Source organism: Myotis nattereri (assembly GCF_964212035.1).
Source record: "Myotis nattereri genome assembly, chromosome: 1".
NCBI classification, from domain to species: Eukaryota; Metazoa; Chordata; class Mammalia; order Chiroptera; family Vespertilionidae; genus Myotis; species Myotis nattereri.
This window is the reverse complement of record NC_138075.1, coordinates 127463890-127473857: the sequence shown is the minus strand read 5'-3', so window position 1 is coordinate 127473857 and position 9968 is coordinate 127463890. Positions and strand designations below refer to the sequence as shown.

Here is a 9968-nt window from a genome sequence, read left to right as displayed (position 1 = left end):
TATTGAATAACCACTTTCAGTAGGATGCTTTGAAAAAGCAACATCATCCCTTCAACTGGATGGAAATACATGCACCTTTAGACTATATTTAACACAGCAGCACATGTGGGTATGAAGAAACACAGTCTATGCAACAGGGTTTCCCCCACTTTCCTTTTTGGAAAATAGGATCTTTACTGTGCTCCAGCCCAAGGCTTCCTGTCAAGTGAGGGACTGACCATGTCTGGGACCACAGACAAGTACTGTTTGTGTATATGGTACAATATATATAACATAAAGTTTATTATTTTAACCATTATTAAGTGTGCAATCCAGTGGAATTAAATACATTCACAATACTGTTTTACCACCACAGCTATCTACTTCCAAAACTTTTTCATCTTCCCCCACAGAAGCTCTATATCAGTGATGATGAACCTATGACACGCATGTCAGAGGTGACACGCGAACTCATTTTTTTTATTTTTCTTTGTTAAATGGCATTTAAATATATAAAATAAATATCAAAAATGTCTTTGATTGCAAATATCAAAAAATTTCTATATGTGACATGGCACCAGAGTTAAGTTAGGGTTTTTCAAAATGCTGACACACCGAGCTCAAAAGGTTCGCCATCACTGCTCTATATCCATTAAATAATAGTTTCACATCCCTTCTTCCTCTCAGTCCTGGTAACCTCAATTCTACTTTCTGTCAGTATGAGTTTGCCTATTCTTGGTAGCTCACATAAATTTAATCATACAATATTTGTCATTTTGTGACTCACTTATTTCTCTTTGCATAATGTTTTTCAAGATTCATCCATGTTGTAGCATGTGTCAGTACTTCATTCTTTCTTTTATGGCTGAATAATGTCCCGCTGTGTGTATATATCACATTTTGTTCATCCGTTCATCTATTGATAGGTGCTTTGAGTTGTTTCCACCGTTTAGCTATTGTGGATAATGTTACTATGAGCATTGGCATATAAGTATCTGTCCAGTGCCAGCTTTCAATTCTTTGGATTATACAGGAGTGAGCGAGAGTAGGCATGTTTCTTCCCTCAAATCACCCTCATCCCCCATTTATCTTTCTCTGTGAGTGTGCCGCTCCCTTCTGGATCCTCCATTTATCTTGATTTTTATGGAGCTGGGGATTCCCACAGGGCTTCCGTGAAGATGAGGGCACTGGGCCGGGGTTAGGTGTGGCGTCCCTTAGGCAAGCCAAATACGGGAAAGCGGGGAGAGAGAGAGGGGACTGCACTGCCAGGCGCTGAAAAGTAGAAGTTGGGTCCGAAGGGAGAGGGTGGCAGGTGAGAGGACCAGCTTCAGGAGACAATTGGCGTCGGACTGGCTCCCAGATCAGGCAGTCCAGCCAGCTAGCGGCGGGTTACCGTGGCAACCGTGAGATCTCGCGAGACAGACCTCGCGCCTGCGCAGCGCTGCTGCCGGCCCCTCTCTGGAGCCTCCCGCCTCCACCCGGCACCCGAACTCCAGGTGTTTACAGCTCGGTCCTCCCGCTGACCCCCTCGGCCGCGGTGGCAGTGAGCCGACTTTTCCTGTTGTGAGTAACGCAGAAGGACGAAGTGTGGCGCTCCGTGAGCGTGTGGGAGGCGGAGCCGGCCGGGCGCGGGCTGTGCGCACGCGCACGGCGGCTCACGCGTAGCCGGCGCTGCCGCGATCGGGAGTGAGGGCGCCCGGACCGCGGAGGGCGGGAGTGGGCTCACCCGGGTGGATCGTGGCTGGGACGCGCGGGGCTAGCCCTTGACCCCGCCGCCCCCGCCTGGCGGCCCTGCCCATGCCCCCCGGCCTCGGGCCGTGGCTCCGGCTCCGTGCGCGGCCTGGGGTGGAGCCTCCCTCTGGCCGCACAGCCTGGGGTGGAGACGGGCAGCAGAATGACTGCGGTCGTGTAGGCTAAACCGTGACCTACCGAAGGCACCAGACACCAGGGGAGGGTGCACTCTGCGCCGGCCTCCCCTCCCGCGGGATCTAGAGGCCGGGAGTGGCCCTGAGGCCATTCTCTGCGTTCCTCCGGGTCGATCACTGTGTTTGGTAGATGTCACCTCTTAGCTGCTTTAATTAGCATGCATTTCTGTCCATCCCCTCTGCAGCTACTCATCTACAGGCCACCATCATTTCTTTTTATTTTTTTTAAATATATTTTTATTGATTTCAGAGAGGAAGGGAGAGGGGGAGAGAAACATCAGTGGTGAGAGAGAATCAGTGAGCGGCTGCCTCCTGCACGCCCCTCACTGGGGAAGAGCCCTTCCTTCCGAGCCAGCGGGGTAGGGCCCGGCGTCATTTCTTACTAGGACTTCCCGCTGGGAGGTCCTCGAGGGCCTTCGCCACCTGGTCCTTACCCACCGTCCCTAGTATCTCACTCCTCTCCCTCGCATCTGCCCCTGACACTGACTTACCTCCTTTAATGCTGTTCCTTGGACACTCTCCTTTGGTGATCCCTTTGGTAGGCATTCTTCAGGATTTAGTCAAAGGGTCACTGCCTCCAGGAGGCCCTCCTGACCCCCTCCACTAAGCCAGGCTTCTGCTACGTCCCCTTAGGGCCCTGTTGGTCCCTGGTCTGAATGTCTTACTGGATTATCTGCTGGTATGTCTTCCTCATAGAGTCTAAGCTCAGTGAGGCCAGTGACTTTTTCTGTGCTATTTCATGGCTTGTACTGTGGGTAATCCAGAAATACTTGAAGTAAGAAAGGGCGCTGTGAGGCTGAGGATGGGAGTAGTATTCCAGGCAGAGGGAATAATGTGCATAACGACATGGAGAGGAGAACGGATGACCTCATCAAGTAGCATGTGGCCCAGTGGCGGGATGTAATGTGTGTTGGGGCACCTAAGGAGAAAGGCTGGTGGGGAGACGGGCCAGTGTGTGGGGGGCCTTAAAGGGTTTGCACTTGATCCTATAGCAGTGGTGGCGAACCTATGACACGTGTGTCAGAGGTGACACGCAAACTCATTTTTTTGGTTGATTTTTCTTTGTTAAATGGCATTTAAATATATAAAATAAATACCAAAAATATAAATCTTTGTTTTACTCTGGTTGCAAATACAAAAAACTTTCTATATGTGACACGGCACCAGTGTTAAGTTAGGGGTTTTCAAAATGCTGGCATGCCGAGCTCAAAAGGTTCGCCATCACTGTCCTATAGGCAGTAGCGGCCTCCAGTCAGCCCAAAGGCACCTCAGCAAGGGCTTCCTATTTTTCTCCTCCAGAGCTGTTCCTCCTCTTTACCAATGAGTATTTGTGCATTATAGGGCAGTAAGGTTCTGCTTATCTGAACTTGGTTCTCATCTCCCCAACCAGATTCTGAAGACAGAAGGAGTTAATGCATATCTTGCTTTCTCTCCAGAGCACATCACTGTAAGTATTTATTCTGTCTTTGAATGTTGACACATTAACTGACTTGCAGTTTGGCAAGAGCTCTGTTAGATCATTGTTGTCTTTTTAAAAAAATATATATTTTATTGATTTTTTACAGAGAGGCAGGGAGAGGGATAGAGAGTTAGAAACATCGATGAGAGAGAAACATCGATTAGCCACCTCCTACTGGGGACGTGCTGGCAACCAAGGTACATGCCCCTGACCGGAATCGAACCTGGGACCTTTCAGTCCACAGGCCAATGATCTATCCACTGAGCCAAACAGGCTAGGGCAGACCATTTTTGTCTGGCTTGTCTTCCTGACCACCTTAAACCTGCTACCAGCCTTGGATTTGAACGAGCTCCTTCCCAGTTCCCTGAGCTTGAGTGGAGCATGTAGAGAATGGGCGTAGGGGCGGGCTGTGCAGTGTGGCTGGTTTGAAGACGGCAGATAGTCTCTAGCAGTGGACATGATACTGATAGGAATGAGAGCTGTGGGGACCAGGAGAGGTCAGGAGACCATTTTTAGAGCTATGCAGTGTGGTTAAGCCTCCTGTCCTACACCTGTGGTTCCTTATTCCAGTTCTGCATCACATTCACCCAGGCAACGCTTTACAAGTCCAGGTGCACCAGTCTTATTCTCAGACTCCAATTGAGTAGATCGAGTGTAAGGACCAACCATCTCTATGTTTTAAAGGCCACAGATTATTTTTGAAGTGCAGCCAGGATTGGGAGAGCATAAAATTTAGATTTGGGAACCAGCTGTGACTTCAAGCAAGGTGTTTGACCCGAGTCTCTTTCCTCATCCACATGCTGGGCAATTATACAGGAAATTTGTGAGACTCAACACATGGAGCAAGTACCTTATAAATTCTGACATTCCACAGAGACACTTGCTTGTCAACATCAGGAGACAGCCCAGTAAGTAGGAGTTCAGTTGGAGAGGATTAATTCCTAACCCTGCCTGCAGTGTTCCAGGGAGGGGAGGCGCAGTGGTATAAGTGAGGGAATATCTGGAATGAGAAACCTGAAAGTAGGGGTAGTTCCAAACTCCAGATGTCTTCACAGCTGGCTTAACTTCCTTGAGTTTTGCCACGTGGGTCCCTACGGTTGTTACCTGAGCTCCAGAAAGAATGTGAGGAAGAAAACTGAGTGAAGAGAAAGGATATGCAGTTGTCTCTGGGAAGGAGAAACACGATATACTCCCTAGACTAGTGGGTTTTGTTTTTTGTTTATTGATTTCAGAGGGAGATAGAAACCTTGGTGAGAGAGAAAAATTAATATTGACCGCTGCCTCTTACAGGACCCTGCGGGGGACTGAACAGGAGACCTCTTGGTGTATGGGTTGATGCTCAGCCACTGGGCTGCACCAGCTGGGCTAGACCAGTGTTTTATAACATTTTCCCAGTAAGGCTCCTTCTGGTTATTTTTCCCTAATGGATTAATATCTTTAAATTTCGTTACAAAATCTTGCTAGTTTTCATCAAATTGCCAGCTGGAGGAGCAGTTGGCTTGGAATAACTGTAGGAAGGGGGACTGTCCATCTGTATGTGTATCAAATGTTTTAGGGAGATATATAAGAAACTCAGAGTCCAGGGAGGAGGACTTACAAGAGGCATAAAATGAAAGTACCATTTGAATTTTTAATCATGTGCAGATGTTACTATTTAAGTTTTTTTAAAAAAAATCACATGTAGTTAATCATTAATGGTAGAAACTTCCAGGGCCCTCACAGATTGTGAGCTCCATGCAGGTGAACAAGGGGACTTATGTGGGTGGATGTGGGGACTTGTTCATGCTGAACCCCAGAGCCTAGAACACTGCCTGCACATTTGGAGGTGCTCAGGGAATATTTGTTGAATAGATGAATGGAAGCCTAACTAGAGAGGAATTTAGAGAATGGTAACAAATCTATGAGATTAATATCATACAGCCATTAAGAGGTTAACCGCTAATTCTGAACATGTAGAAAATTTTTATTTATTTTTAAATAATATTTTTATTGGTTTTTACTGAGGAAGGGAGAGAGAGAAACATCCATGTGAAAGTGAAACATTGATTGGCTGCCTCCTGCACACCCCCTACTGGGGATCGATCCCACAACCCCGACTGGAAATCAAACCAGCAACCCTTAGTGCATGGGACAATACCCTAGCAACTTTGCCACACAGGTCAGGGCAACATGAAACATTTTTAATAAACTAAATAAACAAATAGAATTTCACTGTGATTGCAATAATGCAAAACATTCATATATGGCCTATATATGAATAAAAACAGTCATGAAAAAAAATGGGGAAAATTACTGAATCTTAAAAAGAGAGGTTAAGTGTCTGGTCACATAATTGGTCCTCTATGATTAGGCCTGCTGTAGCCTGTAAAGAATCAGAATAAGCATAACCAGGATATTCTTAAGACATGCACTGCTAGTTAACAATTGTCCTTTGTCGTTTTGCTTCTCAGTGAAGGATTTTTATAATGGCTGCAGCTCCTCAGGCACCAGGGAGGGGCTCGGTTCGGAAGACAAGACCTTTAACTGTAAAGACATCATTGAACAACCCATATACTATCTGCTGGAGTGCTCTGGAGAGAGAGGATTTGCACTTCATCTTACAGACACTTGAAGACAGATTTAAATCAATTGGACTTGAGAAAATTGAGAATAAGAAAAGAAGTAAAAAGCAGTTTTTTAAAAAACAAGGCAGAGACAAATGTAGCATAGATGTTCATATGAGTGAGGATCTGAAGGAGAAAAAAACAGAAGATAATGAACAAGTATCAGGGTGGACTTCTGTCCAGGTGAGGAAGCAGCTTGCCATTGGCGTTAATGAAGTCACCAGGGCTCTGGAAAGGAATGAACTGCTTTTGGTTTTAGTGTGTAAGTCAGTCAAGCCTGTGATCATCACCTCACACCTGATTCAGTTAAGTTTAAGCAGAACGGTCCCTGCTTGTCAGGTTCCCCGTCTCAGTGAGAGAATTGCGCCTGTCATTGGCTTAAAATGTGTCCTAGCTTTGGGATTCAAAAAGAACACCACTGACTTTGTCAATGAAGTGAAAGCTATAATCCCCAGAGTACCCAATTTAAATGTACCATGGCTCCAAGACAGACTTGAAGACTCCAGGGAAGATTCAGAGTCCGAATCTTTGGAAAGCCAAGACAGACAGATTTGGGACACTTCCTTTGAAGACCTCTCTAAACATAAGAGAAAGCTCACTGAAGGTCAGCAGGCTGCAGTGCTCCAACCCCTTAAAATAAAGAAACTGATTCCAAACCCTAATAAAAAAAGGAAACCACCCAAAAGTAAAAAAATTACTTCAAAGTAATCATGTATAAACGTGTCACTACATAAAATTGGAAAATGACTCCTTGTAAAAAACCTTGAAGCTAATAAACTGAATTACTTTTACATAGATCTGTGGGAGATTGTTTGGTAAATGTTCCTTTCAAATGCATAAGACTTTTTAGATAGCACAGATAATGCTGAAGCTTAAAAACACTAAATGCAGAAAATATTCAGAAGTATGCATATCAAAAGTTTATTGACACTAACGTCCATGCTTGAATAGATTCACTTTTTAAAGGTTGGTACAATGCTTGTGAGCAAAAACATCTGTATCCTACAGCACTTAACATCTTTCTCTCAAACTTAGAAAATGTACCACAGTACACATGGTCTAAATTAGAGTAGATGAAACTGGACTGCAGATACGCCATCAGTTTTAAAGGAAAGATGCTAAATGCTAAGCAATACATTGTCTTCAGAAACAATACATCAGGTTTTTACTTCCTTCTATTTACTTCCTTTGGGTAGGTCTAAGCATTGGCTTGGGAGAAAGGCTTGACACCTTTAGGAAAAGCCAGATAAGGTTTTTGACTAGTTAGAATTCACCCCTTTACATGGTTAACATTTCCTTGAAAATATAACATGTATAAAAAGTGTGATGGTAATCAGGTGAAATGAGGCAGGAAGTAAATAAAAAAACGGAGCTTGGATTCTCAGAGGCGAGTCTGCACAATGATGGGCATCCTTCATGTTAGGAAATGGAGCATAATCAGTACTCTATGGTTATGACAGTGTCTGCTACCTACAGTGTGTGTTTGAAAAAGTAACTTTTTCTAATTTAAGGGGAAGAGTGGCCAGAGTTTATTTTCAGCTTTAATTCTGTTTGATGCATGAATTATGCCACCTCCACTCATTTAAATTTTACTGAATACTATTGTGGCAAAAAAAAAAAAATCCCTTAAGAAATTGAGTATTTTCATTATTGACAAAGGATGCAGGACAAATGTAGGTTTTTTGAATATGTAAAACACTATATTACACTGAAATTTAGTTCTAATAGCTACTTAAACGCAGCAGTTTTACATAATTTGCTTAAATTATAGAGGCAAATGTGCTAGTTATTTTTAAATGAGAAAAAAAAGATTTTAATAAAATTGGAATTTTAGCCCGTGACAAAATTTCTGACTGGCAATTCTGTAATTATTTGAAAACCTCCCTTTGTATGACTCTGTGCTATAAAAATGAATGGAACATAATTCCCAACTGTGCCTTGGCTTCAGATTAAGTTAAAATCTCATTTATTTAACTCTGGTAAATTGGTTCAGTTTTGCTTCTTGAAGTTTTCATCTTCTGTTAAGGAAAAATAGTAATACCATTGGGTTGAATCATCCTAAATAAGAACTCTTCCTTTATGTCTTCAAGAAAGTACAGTTATCTGAGTACACTCTACTGTGGGGCCCACGCACGCCCTCTACCGGTAGTCTCAAGGATACCACAAGCCCTGGGTTGGCCTGTTGGTTAATGGCAAGCTGCAGAAAGTAGCATTCAGCTCCTTAATGTAAATCAGGATCAACAACTTTTCTTTCAGGGCCAGATAGCATATATGTTAGACTTTTTGGTTCATACAACCTCTATTGAAACAAATCAACTCTGTCTTTTGTAGCATGAAGCAGCCATAGGCAGTATATAAGTGAATAAGTGTGTGTTCCAATAAAACTTTATTTATGGATGCTGAAATTTGAAATTCATATAATTTTCATGTATCCCAAAATGTTATTATTTTCCTCTAACCACTCAAAAATGTAAATACCATCTTTAGCTTAGGGTGTACAAAAACATGTGATGGGCTGGATTAGGGTGATGGGCTATAGTTTGCTAGCCCCTGCCTGGTATAAGATAGGACTAGTTTCATTTGACTACTTATAACATGAAGGAAAAGCCATCATGTCTAAAATAATTAAAATTTTCTGGACAGAACAGCCTAGGCACTGGAAGAGGGAAGGCAGAAAAAAGTAACTACTTCATGGAATGAGTCAAGGCCAGTTTATATGGCCTCATTTAGCATCTTTTTTCTCCTTGGACTATTGACAATATATATATATATATATATATATGTACACTGTGAAACTTGTTTTTTCAAATTCTAGATAAAAACACCATCAGTAACAAAAGTATGAATACTTATTTACAAATAAGACATTTTCTATTAGCATGACAGCTTTCATGATAAATTAAAGTCAGCATTAAGGAATATGTGCAATTTTGCATAAGTAATAAAAACATTCAAACTATCAATATCCTGATAGCACTAATAAATTCCACTGGGCAGTTCCTTTGACTTTAGCACTTATATTTTCTTTTCCTCACATATCCTTGCTGTTCCTGAAAAGAAACGAGTTTGTGCAGCAGCAGCAAAGTCTAGTTAGTCATGGTGCATCCTCTTTCAGAGAGCACATTTCATGTTTGCACAAAACTTTGCTTTTGAAACCAACCACCAATCTGTTGAACATTAAAGTACAAATTTGTGTGTTTATTGATTTGGCAACTTTGCTTCTGGAGAAATAAATGTACTAGTCACCAGTACATTTTTATCTTGCTCTACACACAAACACCCACCACTCATCATGGAGTTGTGGAAATGCTGATTCCAGAAATGTCTCCAATGATAGCATGGAAGATGATAGGAGGAAAAATTTCCCAATTGGATCCTTTATTCTGTTACACAGACAAAAAGACTATCACTTGATAAATAGAAATGCAGCAGTTTATCTCCATACATTAGCAAAGATTTTCTTACACAAGTCTGTGACTTCTGTTCCGTTCATTTAAAAAAAAAGAAAAAAAAAAAAAAAAAAAGGCCCTTTCTAGAGAATGGAAAAATACCTTCAAGAGATGGTCAAAAGTTTGAAAATTAGAGGAATGTGCTCTTTGTACTCTTTCATCCCTCCTTCAAATGGGTAAACAGTGAAAAAAAGGAAGAATGTTAACATTCTAGCTAGACATATGTAGTATTGGTCACATATGGATGTTTTTTCATCTTTTCCAATTATTACTGACTGCATCAGTTTCACTTAGGTTGTGCTTTTATTCTTTGGAATGACAGTTCCAGGAATCATTAAATAGAGTATTAACAAATGATGGATGGTATCAGAGTTCTAGGGATGGAAACATCCATCTATTGTAATACAAGTCCAACCTAAAGGAAGGGAAGAAATGGAATAGTAAGGACAGGTAAGCAAGAGACAATAAAAGCATAATATGCTAATTAGACTGAATATCCTTCCTGACAAACTTCCGGACGAAGCTGGGACTGCGAGGGAAGCCCGGATCCCGG

The 9968-nt window shown here is 42.3% G+C and overlaps 2 protein-coding genes across 6 annotated transcripts in view; one reads left to right on the top strand and one right to left on the bottom strand.

The window, feature by feature from the left end:
• Positions 1-1464: 1464 nt before the first annotated feature.
• Positions 1465-7569, top strand: RPP38 (ribonuclease P/MRP subunit p38). Of its 2 annotated transcripts, none has more exons than XM_081096528.1 (3): positions 1465-1542; positions 3295-3351; positions 5814-7569. In XM_081096528.1, the coding sequence occupies exon 3, from the start codon at positions 5829-5831 to the stop codon at positions 6672-6674; it is 846 nt and encodes a 281-aa protein (XP_080952654.1). In that variant the 5' UTR covers positions 1465-1542; positions 3295-3351; positions 5814-5828; the 3' UTR covers positions 6675-7569. The 2 variants fall into 2 exon arrangements, with proteins under 2 accessions (XP_080952654.1, XP_080952653.1); XM_081096527.1 differs by lacking the exon at positions 1465-1542 and adding an exon at positions 1963-2030.
• Positions 7570-9138: 1569 nt separating this feature from the next.
• The window catches only part of NMT2 (N-myristoyltransferase 2), an 82872-nt gene continuing 82042 nt past the window's right edge, over positions 9139-9968 (bottom strand). For all 4 annotated transcript variants that reach the window (XM_081096485.1, XM_081096487.1, XM_081096486.1 and 1 more), the window contains one exon: positions 9139-9830. In XM_081096485.1, coding sequence (XP_080952611.1) covers positions 9810-9830 — 21 coding nt within the window. In that variant the 3' untranslated portion in view covers positions 9139-9809. The remainder of the gene's footprint in view (positions 9831-9968) is intronic.